General features: G+C 28.9%; 3 protein-coding genes across 3 annotated transcripts; 1 reads left to right on the top strand and 2 right to left on the bottom strand.

Moving 5' to 3' along the window:
• Positions 1–4: 4 nt before the first annotated feature.
• On the bottom strand, positions 5–8,119 carry LOAG_02904 (hypothetical protein; the record flags this gene model as incomplete). The annotated part of the gene is made up of 12 exons (XM_003138441.1): positions 5–142; positions 887–1,020; positions 1,588–1,691; positions 1,918–2,078; positions 3,001–3,153; positions 3,730–3,920; positions 4,132–4,252; positions 5,064–5,160; positions 5,402–5,573; positions 6,072–6,231; positions 6,853–7,008; positions 7,907–8,119. 12 exons carry the CDS (start codon positions 8,117–8,119, stop codon positions 5–7), a joined length of 1,800 nt encoding a protein of 599 aa, XP_003138489.1.
• A 2,429-nt stretch (positions 8,120–10,548) lies between these two features.
• Positions 10,549–13,153, bottom strand: LOAG_02903 (hypothetical protein; the record flags this gene model as incomplete). Its single annotated transcript, XM_003138440.2, has 6 exons — positions 12,952–13,153; positions 12,425–12,508; positions 12,249–12,333; positions 11,857–11,954; positions 11,095–11,298; positions 10,549–10,816 (listed from the first exon to the last, which is right to left on the bottom strand). Exons 1-6 carry the CDS (start codon positions 13,038–13,040, stop codon positions 10,549–10,551), a joined length of 828 nt encoding a protein of 275 aa, XP_003138488.1. The 5' UTR covers positions 13,041–13,153.
• Positions 13,154–13,269: 116 nt separating this feature from the next.
• On the top strand, positions 13,270–18,809 carry LOAG_18447 (transaldolase; the record flags this gene model as incomplete). The annotated part of the gene is made up of 11 exons (XM_020451106.1): positions 13,270–13,370; positions 14,171–14,360; positions 14,646–14,766; positions 15,396–15,470; positions 16,305–16,447; positions 16,740–16,834; positions 17,047–17,178; positions 17,593–17,776; positions 17,918–18,039; positions 18,160–18,227; positions 18,397–18,809. The coding sequence occupies 11 exons, from the start codon at positions 13,270–13,272 to the stop codon at positions 18,552–18,554; spliced, it is 1,389 nt and encodes a 462-aa protein (XP_020305136.1). The 3' UTR covers positions 18,555–18,809.
• Between the last annotated feature and the right edge of the window lie 2,461 nt (positions 18,810–21,270).

Genomic DNA, 21,270 nt, shown 5'->3' with positions numbered 1-21,270 from the left:
ATCATCAAGAATTATTTGTATTGGATGAAGATTGACCAGCACCGCCGAATTGCGCACTACTTTTGCTATCAGCCAATGCACGACAATCAACAATTCGTGCTTTTACCTCCGCAATTAATCGATGCAATTCATCGGTATATATCTAGAATGCTCCAGAGAGAGTTTGGAAACAATTTAAGATGTATTATTTGAAATAAATTACGAAATATATTGGAATGCTTTTGGAATATATTGTAGGAAGTATATAATTCAAGTTGATAATGTATTGTACAAAATCAGTCTAGCAAATAATTTAAGTACGTCAAAATATATTAGATTACTATTAAGGTTTGCTAGTTTGACAATTAAACGATCTTAATATGTTATTTCAAGTATGCCGGTGCATATTTACAATATTATCATTTCTTATTTATTCAAAATAAAACGATATGTAATTTGAGGCATATTGTTACAAAATTTGTTCGATAAAATCCACCGCGGTATGCGGAGATAGTAAGCCCTAGATAATGTTGCACTTGATATTGAGCTATAATGGACTTTTTGGAATTATAAAGGCGTACTGTAACATATCAATTAATTGATATCATTGGCAAAGTAACAGAACTGATAAAATAAAAGGAATGTTTATACGTCCATATTCGATATAGGTTCTATTTTGGGAGCCTTCTCAGAGATTTATGGGTATCGTCTTGGCACATTGTCGAGAAAAATCTACACAATTTAATTAGTACAGTCAGTTTTGAAATTTAATTCACGGAAAAAAAATTAGCATTAATTCTAATTTGAACAAGATATATTTATAGTTGGAATAAATTGACAAAATGCGTCTTTTGGTATAAAAACATGCCATACTTTTTTGATTGAGAAAAAAGGGGAAAAAAATTACCCGTCTAGTTTTTGGTCTTGTATACATGTAACACGGCTCTTCCACAGTTCGTGATTGAAACGGCGTACTTTCCGTGGTTTTAACAAATGTCCATTTTTCTGATTCGTCGTCTACTGAAGATGATTGTTGACCATCTAAAAAAATTACAATTTTAATAAATGTTTCGGTTCAATTAATTCCTTCCACAAGTTTTTTTCTTTTCGACAAAGTGTCTCATATAAATATGAGATCGGTTGAATTTATTGAAAAGTTTAGCTAAAAAAATCAATCAATATTGATATGTTTTAAATATTCTAAAGTAAGACCGAGCTAAGTCAAAATTTTGTACAATTAGAAAAGACGAAATATCATTTCTGTGAGCATCTTTATTTATACAATAAGTTCTTTTATTTTTCATTTTCTCAAAACAACTGCTACTTCTTACACCTAATTAGAACTACTTAATTCTCGAGCTGGAAACTTATTTTACCAATTAATACGATTAACATATTTATTGATTGATTAGTCGGTTAATAGATGCTCATGCTTTTCAATGTGAAAAATTGCTTACAGAAATTTATTTTAAAGTGAGATTTTTTGATACACAAGATAGCTGATACAATACGTTTGATAATCTCGCAAGAGCGAAATATTTATCATTTTAATTTAAACTAATAATGCTATAACTGAATATGGATTATGTCAAATTTACAACGACAAACTTCGAATCGAAGCATTCCGTGACATAACTGATGTATCGGTAACTGTTGTCATACATAATTCTTGTGCTTTACATATTTCCGATGATACAATTACTACTTGATGACTATAAAAAGTAAGTTGGATGACTTAATTCATGCTATTATATCGCTCAAAAGTTACCCATTACAATTATGAAAATCGTATATCGCAAATTAAAATAAAAATGTCAAAAATGCAAATCTAACTGAATTAAATTAAACTGAATTTGTATTTTCAACATTTTTGTTTGATTTAATAATTTACAATAAATTCATAAAATTTTTAAAGTTCCACAAAATTTAAAAATTGACTCTATATTTTTCATAATTTTGGCTTTAATAGGAGGTAAATCATTTTCTGTCGTAGGCAACATCGATAGTTCAGACCAGGATACTCCATCGAAATATCTGCTATTATCCATATTTATACATGCTTGAGTAATATGTCTGTCAGTCTGGGTACCCTTGTTTACCTGAAATTATTATCGTTGGTATTGTTGTCACCATTATTTTTCTTAGCATCATTTTCAAATAATATAATCGAATATAAATACCAATATAATATAATACTAATATATATATATATATATATACATATATATGTATGTATAAATGCTGTATTAATACTAATGTAATGTGTTAACAGTAATAATAATAATATGTCAATACTACGATAATATACTTAATACTATGTTAATAATAATGTTAATACTAATATAGTTAGTATTAACACTAATGTAAATATACATAAATACTAATGTATATAAATATTAGTATATATATATATATGTATATAATTTGAAATGCTAATATTTTAATATAATCGAAACAAAAATCATGGCTATATAACAAAGAATACAATAGGTGGATACGGTAAAAAAGTTGCAGTGATAAGGCATAACTGAAGCATAAGTGATTAAATTTAAAGGATTAGCATTAACATATATGTAAATTCTTGTCCAAAATTAAAGGTCATTCATTTTTAGCTTGTTCAACTTTGAATTATCAGAAAAAAGTAAAAAATAAAATTTTTCATATAAATGAAGCAATCACTGAATTATCTCTATTTATAGCAGTATTACTTATCAATTATCATCGTATTCATTCAAAGATACTTTAAAAATTAGATTGCTTAAAATAAAACAATGTTGCGATCTTCGATTGTCATCATTTATTATGTTATATATAATTGTAATAAATAATCTTGAGTCGCCATGATTATTCGATAGACCAAAAATTTTTTCAAAAATCAATAAAAAGTTAAGCTTATTCCGATCTTTGATCGCTATCGTTTATCATGATACACGTAGTCATGATACGTAATCTTGAATCATTATGATAATTCGGAAAACTGTTTAGTTCTAAAAATCAATAAAAACTCAGACAATGTTTTACCATGCAAAATGCATGACGTATATGTTCTAATAGTGCTCGCTGATCACGTTTGAATCGTGGTAATACAGTACTTGCGAAGATAACCTTACGTTCAGTTTTTTGAGTTTTCCGTTTACGTTTTATACGCCATAAGGAAAGAAGATCTATTTTAGTCTGAAATCAACCAAATAATTAGTATGGATTTTTCCTCTTTTTCTTCTTATTTCAATAACTTAAAGTTAACTGTGACATACAGTTAATTGTGATTTCAAGAATTAATGAAATGAATGAAATTTGCAGAAAAACAATGCACTAATTATGAAAAATATTTCATTACGTCTAATAAATGTTCCAATTGAATGTTTAGAAATTTCATTAATGAAGTCCTAAACCTAAATTAGAACCTAAGAAAAAAGAGCAAAAGAAAGAGAAACCTGAGCAAGAACAAAAACTTGAATATAAATTTTAGAAAAAAAAAATCTTTTTTTGGGATTTAAGTCTAAATTAGAACCCAGAACCTTTTTGGTTGAGTTCCAGCTTCAATAAGATTACGTGTAAAATCATCAATGGTGGTTGTGTATACTTTCATGATTGTGATAAGATGTCGTGATCATACTACTTCATGCCATCTATGATTTCTTATTTGACGATAAATAAGACTTCGATATATTCGATAGTTAATTCAGTAGTTTCCACAAGTTGAGTTCAAAAGTTAATAATTTAAGTACAAAATAAAAAAACCAATTTTACCGGAACTTTTATTCTTTCAAGTGGAACACCTTTTTCTTTATACTCTTCCAATAACGTTACCAGCAATTCCTCAAATAACCATTCGAGCTTAATTTGAAGAACACTGATACACATACTAAATAATGCAAGTCCAATCATTATCAGTCCAAATATCACAAACATATCCACCGAATTTGTTGGTGTCACATCACCTAAAATTATTCTTAAATTTGATAATTTAACTTTTGAATTGGGATTTAAATCGGATTTTTATAAATCACATTTTGAAAAACATTTTTTAAGAATTCTTTTTCTACAAAAAATTTGGAAAGTTTCCAAAAAACACATTGGTACTATTGTAGAATTAACTAATGATGATGAATAAATTTTAAATAGCACTAGTAACAGGTATAATTGACTTACCGTAACCGATAGTTGTAAGTGAACAGAAGAAAAAATAAAAACTTTTAAAGTAATCCCAATCTTTTTCAAATTTCAAAAAAACTGCAGCACATAGGAATACCCATCCTATAGTAATACCAATCTTCAAATGGTATTAATGTATTCATGGAACAATGAACATGATATGATATGATATGATATGATGAATGAACGACAAATAGCATATAATTAAAAATTTTAATAAACAAAAAAAATGAAAATATTAATTAGTGAGATTATGTTAAATTATGTTATAACATTACCCATTTTGTTTATGATTATTTATAAAAAATCGATTGATAATTTTAAATATGAAAGATATGAATGAATTTTTCAATTTCAATAACGATGTTTGATAGTGAAAACATAAAATATTCAGATGAAAATGATAATATTTATTTGAAATGAACTTTGTAATCAATATCAAATAAGGAATATTCAAATCGTTAAGTAAACAATTATTGTTGTTGATTAGATTATTGTTATTAAAATAAATCCGAAGTATTTTCTGCATGTTGCGGAAATAAAATACAAAGATAGGATATTGATTATATAATTTAATTAGTAATTATTACTATTATGCTATTAAATGAGACATAAAGTTTCAAAGGTGATAACAGAAGGTTATTTTTCTCGGGAGAGAAGTTACCCAGCGAACAAAAGGATGAAGAGTCATCCGTGGAAAATCGAGTGAAAGGACGAAGGAGGGATGGGCGGAGAATTAGATGAAAGGTTAAACAGATTTAGACAGACGGATGATCTAACGGATATAGGTGGACTGGTGGTCCAATGGATATAGGTTGACGGAGGTTAGACGGATATAGGTGGACTGAGAATATGCTGGCTGCAAACGAAAAGCTGAAGAGAACAAAGTTATTTTCGAAAAAATTTTCAGAAATAAAAAAATAACATACCGGTAGTAATAGTGGAACATTACCATTATGGATCATGTTTTGATTTTTCTTTTTTATCGGTTTACCGAAACATATTCCCGCTATATGTTCCAATAAACTGTGATTGAAATTAAGGGAAAAGAAAAAAGTTGTAAGGTTTTATTTCATACCTCAAAATAACTAATTAATAAACATGATATAGTATTGCTAAATTAATTGATTTAATTAACTATTATTAACATTATTATTTGGTATTATTGCTAATTTGCTATATGCTTATTTTTCATTTAACTTGGCTCATTGCCACTTGATTTACTTTCAAATTTTGTTTTTTAAATAAGAATAGAAATGCTAATAACCGCAGGAATTGAATCCAAAATTGTTCCAAAATTCGAAATGATTGTCGACCAAGTTTATGCAAAATAGTTAATAGAAGTGGTATACCGATTGTTGCATAAAACATTATTGCTAATCTACCAAGTTTGCTATTAGCTGTTATATTACCATAACCGATTGTTGTATATGTTGTCACTGAATACTTATATATCACATTAGCATATCGAAATGTTTCCATTTTTTTGCAAAAACAAAATTTGAAAAGTTTTCATTTTTTAAAATTATTTTGAAAATTATATTTTCAGGATTATTAGTTAATTGTTATGAAGAATTCATTTGATTTTTTGCTGTGAATTTCTCAATTTTTTTTTTCTTTGTTAAAAATTTTTGATGGAACTAATTTTATAGCAAAATAAGAATAACAAATAATTGATTGATTGATTGATTGATTGATTGAATATCCCAAAAACAATGGCAAGAAATTGGAAAAAATAAAAATTACTCACAAGTTAAAACATTGGCAAATAAATATGCTAACAGTCGTTTCGTTCATTTTCGTCCAACAACGATTCTCTTCTAATGGAAGCTTATAAGATTGTTTAAAACTTAACTTATCAATCAATACCAAAGATATCCATTTAATAATATCAAAAATGATCGCCTTCTCTTCTATTAATATATTAGAATAATTACCAGCTAAGAACAATGCATTCCAAAATGTCCAGGTTGGAGTAAAGAGATGAGTTAAACCAGTTAAAGTTTTGAAACGAAACAATGCAGCATTCATTTTGCGGCGAACAACGATTGCATTAGCATTCTCTTCCAGCGCAATTTCCCAATATCTTAATGATAGCTGGAAGTTTGTAAGATCGTTAAAAACCTATCAATTAAAAAATTCAAATAACGATTATCACTCGAATTTTTAATTTAAATTTGATTTTTAACTTAATTTTTTATTTGTGAAATAATAGAAACCGAGTTGAAGTTTTTTTTTCCTCTCAAAGGTTGTTTGCACACTAATCAGACAGTTTTCTTGATAGATTATTATCCATTCAAGAAACTGTAATTATTTCTATGTTCAATTTTAATACATAATGTGACATGAAAGAAATGGAATAAAAAGTAATGATACGACAAAACTGACAGTGAATTTTTTATATTAATAATTATTCTCAGTATCTGTCGGATAATCGAATATTTTACGAAATGATCTAACTAATTAAACCTTAATCAAATATTTTACTTAGTCCGAACATTAAGCCTTAATCGAATATTTTACCTAAGGTGACACAAAGATAGAACAAAGGAATAGAATGAGGCTTAGGTAATGTATGAAGTGGCATATGCTTATGATAGTACGATATAATTTTTCTCCGTTTTAGTTTATACTGTCATATTTTTATATAAAATTCAAAAAGCCCAAAATAAGTTGATAAAATCTAGTAGACGGAAAAGTGATTAGTAATAATGTTACCTGTTCAGTATAATTTCGAAGGGCATACATTTGACCAAAATTGTTACTAAAATGATGAAGCCATATAATTTCCGGATGTTCTGATCGCAATATTTTAGCTTTATTACTTTCCTGATCCGACAAATGATACATATTTAGGATATACCAATAAACAGCCTATAACATTTACTTGTCAAATTTATTTATTATTTATTTACTTATCTGACTGTTTACTACTTAATTATAAAATATTAACTCATTTGTTTATACATTACTTACCTATCTATTCACATTTCATCTATTATTTATTTATTTATCCATTTACCTATTTGCTTATTCACTAATTCATTTTTTTATTTATGTACTGCTTATTTGTTCATCTTATTGACCTGTTATTTCACTTATTTGTATATTCGTACGTTTATTTATTAGATTTTATTTTATTAGTTACCTTGCTTTTAATTAATCAGCTTCATTTAATTAATTAGTCTGCTTCTTTAGTTCATTTATGTAAACTTTTTCCGATCCAAATGACAATATATGTAAGAAATCTTTAAACTATGCGAAATCAAACATAAAACAGATAGATAACTCTATTGGAATCTAAATTCAAAGCATTGTTTAAAGTATAAAGATAATTGCGCAGGTTCCAGGGAATTTTGTAATATATTCTTATATTTTGGCTACAGTATCTTCGGAAGAATTTATAAAATTATTGTTACATTATATATTTTTCTTACACTTAATATTGTTATAAAATATGCAAAGGATTGCTAAATGCGGGAAAATCTCAAAAATGATGTGAAACATGTGACAGATTATCGAATTCATTTTTCCGGAAGAAGGAAGAGGTAAGGCGACATCCGGCTTACATGGTTGATCATCAAGTGATTGCAGCATTGATATTCAACAATGACCTACCAGAATGATTGATTTTTTTACTTGATGCATTTCACAAAATTTCATTGTCACAATCTGTTAGATGCCTTACTCGCTGGTGGAAAAATTTTACCATAAATAACCATTAATGAAATTTAAGAATTTAAAAATCTAAAAACAAAAATAATCAAAAAACCTTATCAATTCCATTTAACGCAAAGCGTTTATAAATTCGAATACTTTTATTGAGTTCTAATCGATTATTGCCATATTTGGATCGAATTTGTCGTATAACTTTTTCAATATTCAAAATAATTCGATATATGGAACGTTCCTCCCATTTGAAGTATGCTTTCTTTTGATCCAAAATTAATCGTTCATTGGGACATTCAATCAGATAAAAGATCATTCCACCAAAGAACGAATAAGCTATCAAAATGAAAACCGGAAATGTTGAATGAACGATGGAGTTGTTGTAAATATGCTGTAAATTATGAAATATTTAATTACAAAATCATCCATTCCTTCCTTTATCATTCCTAATTCTCTCACTTTGCCTTATCATTATAATTATGAAATGACGAATCATTTTCTGATTGCAATTGTAATATTTAACTCAATAAAATGATATAATTAGTACCATCTATACTTTCAGTATGACATTTCTGAAATTATGATATCGCATACAGAATTATACCATTTCTCTATCTGACGCTTGTATCACTAAGTATACTTTTTTTCCTTTTTTTTTTTCTTGAAAGCTATCTGAATGATTATTTTTCTTCCTGATAATACCATTCATCAATATATCGTTCTATCACATCCGTTTGTTGTCGCCCAAAATGCGAGGTCAATTTTATTTAATTAGTTGTTATTATTATAAATAGAAACTAACAATCGGTTTTTCCCTTATTTTAATTTAAAAAATTTTAATTTTATTTGAACCTGTAATTGATAACAAAAGCGTTTGAATGAAGATTTTGTCTTATCAGATTTCTGATGGTAATATTTGAGCGGTTCATCAGACATATGTTCCAACGATCTCAAACTTGCCACTTTTTTCTGTAAAACTTATCAATATGATGGATAATCCTTACGATATTTTCAAATGGCACTTATCATAAGTTAATCAGTTCTCACTTAGAAAAGTTGTGGTTAAAAATTTTGCATCCATAATTAGTATTAGATTATTTCAGCCAATTGTCATTATTGATGGTCTTTTTCTATGAATAAAATTTTTTTTTACTTTTAATTTATTATCAACAAAAAGGCAAAAATAATCCCCGTTATGTTTCACAAACAAATTATTTGCTATCAAAATAAATCAAAAATTTTTGGATACCATATTTGGTATCATTTGGTATCATATATGGTATCATTTGGTATCATATATGGTATCATTTGGTATCATATATGGTATCATTTGGTATCATATATGGTATCATTTGGTATCATATATGGTATCATTTGGTATCATTTCTTACCATGTATAGTATCATTTAGTGTCATATATGCCTATAGTCAATCATTATAATGTTCTCAACAACAACAGAATAAACGTTTGGATATGATTTAGGAAAAAAAAAGAAAAAAGAAATCATTTACAGGACTGAATGACTTGAAGTTATATAATGAATTCCGCAATATTTGAGATGAGAACGAAGATTGTTGTCGTTTTTGGCGCAAACCAGATTGGATAGCGTTGGCTGGCTTCATTCATACATCGATACATCCTTCGCTTATTGGTCCCGATGTTCGAATACATCGATGGAAAATTATAATTAATTTAAATTCTTTTATATTCCACTGAATCTCCTCCTATCCTATTTAGATTCTCATCGAAAAATGTCTTTATATAATAAATTTTAGGATGACAAATAGTAAGATAATTTATTTAGCGTTAAATAATGACCTTTCCTCCATTAACTTTAAGTAACAATTATCAAAACATTAAATTCAACTTCGATGCCGTGAAGTGATAAAACGATGCAGGAATGATAATATTTTCATGTTTAAGTTTGTTTAAACACACTCATTCCATCTATCACCTACGAAAGTTTTATGCAAGCCGACTAGACATACCAATTGTTGTAAAGGTGTTAAAACAATTAAACTTTCAACGTAACTTTGTTTTATTTAAAATCTTCGTGCACAAAAACACTGATCTCTACTTCCATCCCGAAAATACCCCACGTAAAGTAGAAATCGCCAAGTATGCAACTTTGTTAGCAGTATTAGTAGAATATGCAGAATTAGAATTTCAATGTTACTTTTCCTTCCTGATCATGTTTCACCTTCCTCTCTTTGTTAACCTCTAATCAAATCACTTCATTTACTTAAATTCATGTCACTATTCTCTTTGATATTCCATTTCTCTGCCTGAACTTATATGGAATGCATTCATTTCAATAAAGTATTTGAATATTTCCATATATTTTTAAATCTGGCCCATTTTCAAAATATCAACTGTATAAAGTTAACAAGTGAAAAGACCTTAAAACTTTATTTGTCTGATTCATTTCAAGGACTTTACTCGAATGAAATATTAGGAGGGTTTTATTTAAGCTCGAATGAACAAATGGAAGACAAGTAGAAGGCAATATACACCATAAAATATTCCGATCTCCAAATAAATGGTATTGTTGTCAACATCAATAACAAGTCAGTCACTAATTACTAGTAACACGTCAGTTACTAACAAGTTATAACCACAGTTTTTTCGCCCTGCAATCTTCTTGCAGAGACTTTTGCACATAAAGATGATGAACATCTGCTTTACGCGACTTATCCCTGATTCCTCGCAACCTTTTTCTTATAGAAGTATAATTTCAGCATAACCTAATACTGATAAGATCCCACAACAATATTACCACCAACCATATATGCTTTGTTTTTCCGCAGTGATTCCTCGTAATGCCTCGGTTGCAAGGCTTTGAAAGGATAAATATCAACGAAATGATTCTTTCCCTCTTCCTTTTGTGACCATAATGCACCCTCAACTAAACAACAAATCATTTCGCATGCTAAATAGTTCAGGATCATTAAAGCACCTGGAGCAATTTCAGGATCACCCAACCACTTTAGAAATCGACCAACTTTTGCTTTCCTGCAATTTGTAACAAATTCGAAAGAATGAATTAAGCAAAATTTCTCTTTTGTCTAAATATATCATTTCTTATACCTTGCCCAGTTATTCAGTAAAATGCCTAAGATAATATCATTTGAATGAATGTTCGGATATCCTTTAAAGCTTTCTGGAACAGACCCAGTTGTTGAACTATGCGGCTCCGGCTACTAGTGTATCTAATCAGACAATATATCAAACATAGTTGTAGATTAAATCATTTGAAGTATGAAGAAATAATTTTGATGTCGAACTAATACCTAACGCCATGTCCAGCGCAGAAGCTATATGTTCTTGCCATCGTATATTCTTTATACTCATCTTCATCCATCAGTGCTGTACGTTCTGATAACCGTTTCAATCGTTCACGCTTCTCTTCATCAACTTTTACATCACTTTTCAGATATCTCTGTAGTTCGCCCGTTACATCAAATAATCCAACAGTGTCGTATATTGATTGTGCTCTAAAATAGAATAAACATATAAATAATCTGCAGAATTAACATATTGCTCTAGTATTAAACATATTGCTACCTATCTACTTAATGTCATGAATCTTTATCAGTAACACTCATCAGTAAATTGCTTAATACTGAATTCAACGAGCAGTAAATTGCTTAATACTGAATTCAACGAGAAAATGGCAGTACACTTGCTGCTTATCATTCAACCATTTTACAGTAAATTAATACCCACCGCACACAAGCAATACAAATTGGGTAAAATAACGTTGAAACTAAGCAAAGTTGGGAATCCTAGTAACATGACAGTTACTGCATATATTCTTCCAAAGAGATGAAATTCATAGCATCACTTGTTCGGTAATATCTCTTGGTTTTTTTTCACAATTTACGATATAAGATCTAATGTTCATAATATTTATTTAAATGCACCAAAAGCCAAGTAATCAGTTGTACCTTATTATATACTAATAGCCACTCTCTCACTAAAACATTTCAATTATTTGTGAAACAAATTTAAAAAATCAGCAAATCATTTAAGAAATTCAATTAATGACAAACTCTTTTCCACAGAAATCTGTACTGCTATTTGGAACCTCTGCCAAAATATCACATTCCGACTCATAATCTTCATTGAAACCTTTTAACAAATCTGCTGACTGCAAAAATTTATATTTCAAGTCAACATAGTTTTTAATTTCTAACATAATGATTTCTTCGTTAGTATTAATTCTCTGTTAAATATTCCCTAACCAATTTTAAATTCACTGATGAAAATTACCTTCATTTCGCACTGTTTGGGAAATTGGATTCCAATTCAAACGTATGAAATAAAGGTGATCTTCATAATAATAAAAACATATGCAGCAAAACTCATATGAATCTCTTTAAAAAATTCTTTCCCCTTCAAAACAATGGAAATATTTCAAAAAAAAAGTCTGTAGATTACTTACCTTAGCCATACGATAAATTCGACCAAGATGGAATGGTTTCTTGCGTAGAAGAAATAACAAGTCCACACACTCGATTCTTTTACAGCTGCAGAAAAATTGAAATTATAAACAAATTTCAAAAACTGAGAAAAAATATGAAATGCAAGAAATTTTAAAAAAAGAGAAATACTTTTCACCCTCGTAATGTTGCACATTTCATGGCTCTATTTAATGTGTCCATCATCTGATTACGCAAAATATCGGTGACGTATTGCTGACATCTAAAAAAATTCATTCATTCATTGCATCTTTCTTCTTCAATGTGATTATATATTGAGATATGCTAATTAGGAATTCCAATTGATGAGGAATGAAAAGAAAAAAAAGGATTGAACGTAATAAAATAATTATGAGACCGTGTTGAGAACTGAAACATAGCATTGATAAGTTAGATTTCAATTTCAGTAGACGGCATAAATAAAACTGAAACTGTGGATATTTCATTGGCATAACTCAAAAAATATAGATAAACAACAAAATAAACAAGTCGGTGACTTCCGTAACCACTCGATATTGTTTCGGTGATCCTGATGATACGTCCGGAATGACTAAAAAATCCCATACTATGCAAAATTAGTCACTGCTAACTGATTTTAACTCTAAAGAATAACCACTAAAATACGATTGTCGTGAAATAAATTCAAATTCTAGGTTGGAAACTAACATTTCAATCGGTTCCACTTCATCGCCATAAGCAAACATTAATTTCCCAATAATTTCATAAATATCTACTGGTACTGAAGTATGAGTCATCGTTTTTTGCTCACAGATTTAACTGACCACTTATCTATTCATTTATTAAATGAATCAGTAAATCATCCGCCCATTTATTCAATCCAATCAACCAACTGATCAGGTAGCTATAAAAAAATATATTTCAAATTACTGACATAAAAATACTAGTTTGGCGGTATTTCAGAACGCTGACCTTAGCTTCATCATAAATAAAAGAGGAAATGACTTAAATTTATTGATCTATAGGATGAAGAAAATGAAGTTAGGGAATGAATTACTTGAAAATGAAGAATTAATAATCTATAAGCAATGTTCTAATTTCTTAATTTTTTTCAAATATAAAACATAGTAAGAAATACCAAAAACGAAACAAATATTTTAGTTTCTCAAATATTCTACTGGAGATTTGATTGGAGATTGAATTGAAATTGAAAGATTGAACAGTGAAGATTGAATTCAACGATATAATAATAAGTACAGATTGAAAGAACTGACGATGGTAAACAAATTTCACAAAATGAAATAATAATAAAGAGAATTGCAGAATATCCGGAAGCTTATCATAAAATATCATAATAAATAACTGATAGTATCTGAAATGATAAAGTATCGACAAAAGTTCTATTTCATTTAAATATTTTGTAAATATGGCTTAATTAAGGCTAGAACCGGTTCCTTTTTTTTTGCTCCAGTCATTTAAAATGAAATTAAGATCAAAGATAAATTTCTAACAGTGTCGGTGCACAACAAAATCAATTAATTGATAAGAGAAATTATCATTGGAAGTGAAAAAGAGAAAACAAGAAAGTTTAGTAATTACATTTGTTCTAATGACACAAAATTTCATTCGTCATTTAATTCTTTCTTACACCTTCGATGACTTCATTCCCTATTTCGAAATATTTTACCCATTTAAATTTCATTTGCCACTTCATTAATTCGAAAATTTAAATTTCATTCGCTATTCCATAAATATTTCAAAATACTTTACTTATTTGATTTAAAACTTATTAAACTTAACTTAATTCTCCCATCTTTTAATCTGTTTCATTTGATACCAATAATTATCTTCTTTCCCTTTTTTCTTTGTTTCTTTTTCTCTCCGTTTCCCTTTCTCATTTTTACAGCTAAAATTACTTTCTGTTCAGTAACATGAATTTCGACCTTGTTAAATCTGCATTTCATACATATTTCAATTTAACGTTTCCAAGAATTCTCCGGCGGAAACAATATGGCCCCCTTCGTTTCACGTACGTCAACTTAATAAACATAATAAGTAATGGCTTAAATTTGGGTAAATTATTCACTTTAAAATCATCAAAACCCAACGATAGGCAAGTGTACGGAAGTAAAGACTGAAAATTGATGATAATTTAAGAAAATTGTTAACAGTGACAAAAGATTTGGTAAGGTTAAATAGTTTAAGTAATAAAAGAGAGTGTTAAAAACAGAGAGATAGAGGATAGACAGGGCTTGAAGAGCAAAGAGTATGTGGAAGATTAAGAAGAAAGCTTTCCTGTGATGAAAATTTATAACACCTGTAGAACTACCGGAACACCACCGGAAAAACACCAGCAGTACCAGTAAAACCTACCAAATGCTCCGGTTTCACAAACTCTCCAGGTTTTGGGTTCGAGTTGCAAAAAAAGCTGGAAAATTGAGCTGGGAGTATGTAATGTGTCATTGGTTGAGTGTCCATTTCTTGGCAGGATTTTAACGAAATTGCGGGAAAATTTGATTTCCGGTCAGTTTTCCGAGTTTTATTTTCTATTTCTCTTCCATCTTCTACCGTGCCATTTCTCTATTCTATTTGCCAAGTCTCATTCTAAGTCCCATTTCATATATTTCTTTTCTCCCAGTCCTAAATTCCATTCTCATATACTATTTTCTCTCCCAATCTTTTCCATTCCAAATCGTTCCGCACTCTTTATTAATCTTTGACACGGAACCTGATAATAGGAAGAGTATTGAGGAAATAGAGAATTATAAAAATATAATTAATACACAAATTAGAAAGCATGGAATTGCAATTTCTAAGTTTCTATTTCGTTCGAGTTTTTTCTTGAAATATTCACTTCCTGGAAGCATAAACTTAATCTGAATTATGAAATCTATTTCATATTTGTCACTTATACTTACAAATTTTTAATCCCAATTTCAACAATTTTTTCTAAATGTAAATTTTTGTTGTAAAGACTTTAATTGCTTGAAAATGACAAATAGTGCATAGGTTTTGTTTTTTACACGAAAAAGAGTTACAGTTTGAAAAAAAAGCCAAAGTTTTAATAATTCGATAAAAAAGCTGTTAACTTTTTGAAATTGATTGTATTTACAAATAATCCATTATGTTTTTTTTTCTTTACTTTTTTCCAGGCATCATTATGGTATCAGTTTTGGAACAGATGAAAATGTCGACAAAAGTTGTCGCAGATTGTGTCGATTTCAAAGGTTGAACAAATCTTTTTTTTTTTGAGAAAACAATTGGATAAACTTCTGCTTGTTTTTTTGTTTATTTGTTCTTTCCATTTCTAATGGGAAATATCCTATTCAAAGGAAAAATAAATTTTGCGCTAATCTTCATTGTTCGGTTGTAGCCGGATAATGTGGGATGGGCTGTATAACCGGACAATGAAGCTAATGTGAGATGTAAAAAAAAAAACAAACAAACAAACAAAAGAGGATGTAATAGGACAGAATATGATCAAAAGGGTTAGATTAATCTTCTTCTAAAATAGGCTGAAATGGGATAAAGTGGTCCTGTTTCGATCGTTGATTAATTGAAATTTTTAATTATCACTGTGATAATTGGATCTCCCCAGTTATATAAAAACTCTCTCAGTAATGCAAGCGATTGCATCTCGACGTTTGAGTTTATTGTGAGACAGATCTCTACATCTTTATATCTGATCCGCCTGTTGGCTTGAGTGATACATAAAATACAGATTGCCTACCGTTGGGAAAACCGAAGCGATTAGTGGTTTATCGGCTTATTTAAATTTTCCGGGGCGTTATGTTATGCTATAAGTTAGCATTTCTGAAATTTTATTTTCATTTATTTTTGGTTTCAAAAAGTTGTTTTAACCTCAAATTTCATTTAAATAAATTGCCGACTTCGATAATTCTCTATCCATAAAATTTTTAGGATTCAAAAATTTTTGAGATTTTTAAGATTCAAAAATTCAAAATTCAAAAAAGATTTTTTGGGATTCAATATTTTAAGGAATAAATTCCATTTGCATGAATTCTTGGATGTAAAATAATACTTCAGTACTTTTTTTGCAGTAATGAAACAGGTTGGTGCCGTGGATGCTACAACAAATCCATCTATTTTATTGGCAGCATCAAAACTTGATGAGTATAAGCGTTTTCTGGATGAGGGAGTCGCATATGCAAAAAAATACGGTTCATCATTAAGTCGTGAAGAAGTAAAACTTTTCCCAAAACTGTTTCAAGTAGTCTCTAAATTCGTGACATAGCTATGAAGTATAAAAATTTATCTCCTCTTTTCGATACATTTAGTAATAGCAACTTCAGAATCTACAATCCGGTCATGCAGTATTTGTTTAGGTGATAAAAGTTAATTACATGGCCCATTCAACACAGTTTTTTGTTAGCTTTCCAGAAAAGGTTTAATCTTGAAATTCATTCACGTGAATGAATGAGTAGATTCTATGAAAGTTGTTTACTTCTTATTGATGATTTTTCCGTCTCCTACAGCTGCGTGCCTTGGCTATGGACAAAATAGCAGTTCTGATGGGAAAAGAAGTATTAAATGTTGTTCCTGGGCGTGTTTCAACGGAAGTCGATGCTAGGTATAGATTTCCTGTTTCTGCTTTGCTTTTGCTCAATATTTTCCTTTTTTTGTTTTCTTTGCTCATCTTAGTACCTATTGCTTTTCCATTACTGGTAGAATTTTTTGCAACATGTCATATATTATGAATTTATGAAATTAATGTTATCAAAACTTTCCGTCTTTTTTGACGTGAAAAATGTGTTTAATGACATTCATGTTGTTTGGTTCCAGACTGGCCTTTGACAAAGATGCACAGATTGTGAAAGCATTGGCAGTTATAAAGTTATATGAAGAAGAAGGAATTACGAAAGAACGTGTGCTAATAAAATTACCGTCAACTTGGGAAGGCATTCAAGCTGCTCGGTTAGTTCATTTTATCAAATATGCAGAGATTATTCCCTTATATTTCTAGAGTATTATATTATTCATAATTTCAGTAATTTAATATATCTCTTGTATTAATCCTAAGTAGACAGACTTGTTCATCATTAATTTTCGAAACACAATTCAATTGGTTGGTTGGACAGGCAGAACACTTTTCTGACGATCATATCGTTATGTGCTGACCTATCTACTTTGCTGATGAAACATTTCATATTTCTAATTGCCCTCTTTATAATTGAATGATTTATATATTACCTTATTCGCCTTTCGAAAATATATTCAGACTTCTCTGCTTTTATCTATTCATTATTAATCCCATTTGCGATCGGATTTCTATTTTTTTTTTACTGAGTTTATTTGTTCCTGTTTCATTAATAAATTTCTCAATGTCAGCGTACTTGAAAGTAAGCATGGTGTCCACTGTAATATGACGTTACTCTTCAACATTTATCAAGCTATCGCATGTGCTGAAGCAAATGCTACGCTGATTTCTCCATTTGTTGGCCGAATTCGTGATTGGTATTTGAAAAATACAGATGCGGAAGATTATAGCCGTGAAACGGATCCTGGTGTTCAGGTTTCTTACATTGTTTAACTTTTAATTAGATAAATCTGAAACCTCTTCAAATTAAATATGTGAAAACAGAAAAAAGCTTGAATTTTTCTTTTTTATATTTTTTGGATCAGTTATTTTTAAATAATTTTCAAATATCTTTAGAATGTTCGGAAAATCTATAGTTATTACAAAAAGTATGGTTATAAAACAGAAGTTATGGCAGCATCGTTTCGCAACGTAGATGAAATCAAGGGTCTTGTTGGTTGTGACCTAATGACGATCAGGTAGGAAAAGTATAACCTTTTTTCCCATGTATGTCCCTGCTAAAAGAGTTCTGAAAATAAAATGCTTGGGTTTTGAGAGATCTTATTAAGCTGTGCAATATTCTTTCCTCTTTTTTGCAGTGCGGCATTGCTCAAGGATTTATCGGTTGACCGCGAAAATATTCCTGTAATTTTGAGCCCAGAAAAAGGTATATTTATATATTTTTGTGTATACATAGTTTTTTCATGAGATTGTTTTTTCTTTCATACAAGGCTGTGTTCTGTTCCCGATTTCTTCAGAAAGGAAACTATTATTAAGCTGGTCACTGATTGATATGATCGTAATACATTGTAAAGAAGAGAAAAACTGTTTTGCAGCCAAATCATTTGAAATGCAGAAGGTTACACTTGATGAGCCGTTGTTTCGGTATGAAATGAATGAAGATAAAATGGCTACGGATCTTTTGGCTGATGGAATACGTCGTTTTGTAGCAGATGCTCGAGCAATGGAAGCTTTGATTGATAAAGCGCTCTAAGGAAGTATTACTTATTTGAAATGATTTGTCCCCAAAATAATATACTTTATCTCTTTTTTGTTTTACATTTTTCCTTTTATTTTGAACCATCTCTTTATTCTAACATTTTTTTTTCTTTTTCAAAAGGTGAATTGATTATCGTGCAGATGTTGCGTCATCATTTATTTAATTGCTGTGTCATTTTTTATTGGATGATCAATTCTTGTTTGCAAATTTGTCATATTTTCAGCATTATTAGGATGACAAAGATGAAACAAATTTTTAGAAGACATTTTATAGATAGCATGCAACGCATTCGTTAACGACCAAAGCCAACTAATAGTATGTTCAAGTATAAACGAGATTTCTAATTGTATCACTTTTTTCTTTAAAAAATCCATTAGAAATCTATTAAAATATGATTTATTTAGCATTCTAATTCAGTCTGATTCTGAATATTAGGTTTTTGTAAAGAAATATCATATTAAAGACCCTGATATTTTTATATCATATTAAAGACCTTTGATGTCATATTAAAGACTCTGATATTGATCATTTCCTGATATTACGTGAGATTTTATTTTTGCCTTCTTTTTGGTTGATAGAATTCAATTCTTTCTAGTCTTGACTTTGAAAATCTGTGATTCCCCTCAAAGTCTATTAGTTTCTTAATTCATCCAAATCACAAAGTAACATTATCGTTAGATTATATGAAAATTTCAGTTCTCCTCATTTGATCAGAAAGAAAAAAAAATCATGTCATCGGTCTGACTGATGTGACATCCTCACGAGTATCTTTTTTCTAATTTATTTTTCTCCTCCCTTTACTGCTAATATCAGTTCGAATTATTATTCCATTGTAGCTTGTGAGATTATGTAAACTTGTCATATTACGTTTGTTTTCTTACTTTTAGACCCTTATATCATCTTTTCCCTTTTGAAAATCGATTAAAAAAATTTTTGTTGGGAATTTTTTGTATCATCTTAGTGAAAGATTAAAGTGCGAAGATTTTTCGGTTTCGAAATTCGAGCAATTTCTTTTTTGTTTTTTTATTTTCTCCTTGCTTTTTTAGGGATAAAGTACAACTCATAATTTATCGCTTTTCATAGTTTTCTCACTTTCTTGTCTAAAATTTTCTCTCAACCTTCAAATCATTCTAGATTATATATTTCAAATCACTCTAGTTTTTACTCGTCAGATGTATGCCTTATTTCTTCTGACTTTTAATTCTATAATTTTGAAGGTAAATTATTGAATTGTTCGACTCATTTTCAGTAATAAATTTTCGAAAATTACCTTGCTGTTTTGTAGAATCAATTACCTTGTAATATGTATCACAGAATATCCAAACTCTTTTGACATCCAAAGCAATTTCGATCTCTGAAAGGATTAAATATTTTGTAAACCCATTTCATGATGAAATTTAAATAAATGAACTTTTGGGATTCATTTAAAAATTTCATTAATTATAATTACATAAAATTTGTTCATTATGAATACAATCGCGGAACATAGCATTAGTAAGAAAGCATTATATCAGCTCTTCGTATTTTCAAAGTTTTTAATAATTTGCAATTTTGTATTTAAATTCGATTTCTACCAAAGTTTTATTTGAACGATGCAATTATTAATAGTAAATGATTGGATTATCAAAAATGCATGATATAAGAATGATACATACCTTTAAAATTATCGAAATATATGGCCCTTACCTGTTGATAGGAACTTGCATTGGTAATATCTTGCAAATATGAAAGTATTTCATTGTATATAAGCGATAAATGTTTCGCCAATTGAATTGGTAGTTTTAAAACTCATTAATAAATATGATAACATTAGATCAAATTGCAGAATAGCCTTTGCCGGATGTGGTGACAGATATTTCAGATATCGTTGGCATCTGAAGATTCGTGGTTTTCATCATCATCATCATTATCACTGTTAATTAGTCATGATATTTTAATATCGTCTTTAAGAATAATTGATTAAATAGTACAAGAATTATTAAAATTTTAAGTCGAAAAAAGGTGGAATTTCGAATAAAAACGAATTGTTCAATGATCTTCGTTTTGATAGGATATTTAAAATCCATAAGTATTCAAGCCAAGCAAATATCGAAATTGGTTTATTTTGTTTATCAGGTCAGCAATTTTAACTACTTTTTGAGTTTGCTTATTTTGTACTGAACTAAAAAAAATTTGAAAAAAGATTATTTTCATAAAATATCAGTTACATTTTGTTGAATAAGCTACAACATAAGTAGTAATTGAAGTTGTATGAATACAAATAGTACCAAAAATATTTTACTTTCTGCATCATAACTATCCTAATTATTCTGTAATTTCTTTAATTACAATAATCCCAACTAACAACACATACTAATTTCTTTTTCTTATTGATTAAATTATTAAATTTATAGTTTGATTGGAATAAAATAAAAAATTGGATATTAAAGCGATAATTGCTAATCATCCATGTAGTTAACACGAAAATAATCACGTCATTTCTTACCTTAATTACCCTTACCATTTCCTAAAATCTAATTTGTTATATGTATATATATATAAAACACTAATTGGTAAAAATCCCAACTAATCATAGTATTTTTAATTTGTTAACTACCGAAATCATTCAACTTCAAAATTTAAATTAGTATATAAACGAACGAAAAATAGGGCAAAAGAAGAGGTGATCATAACTTTATATTCCTCCATTTTTCATTTGAAACAACTTAGG

This window comes from Loa loa, assembly GCF_000183805.2.
Source record: "Loa loa unplaced genomic scaffold supercont3.316, whole genome shotgun sequence".
In the NCBI taxonomy this organism is placed as follows: domain Eukaryota; kingdom Metazoa; phylum Nematoda; class Chromadorea; order Rhabditida; family Onchocercidae; genus Loa; species Loa loa.
Note: the sequence above shows the minus strand (reverse complement) of the source record. Positions and strands in the feature narration are given on the sequence as shown.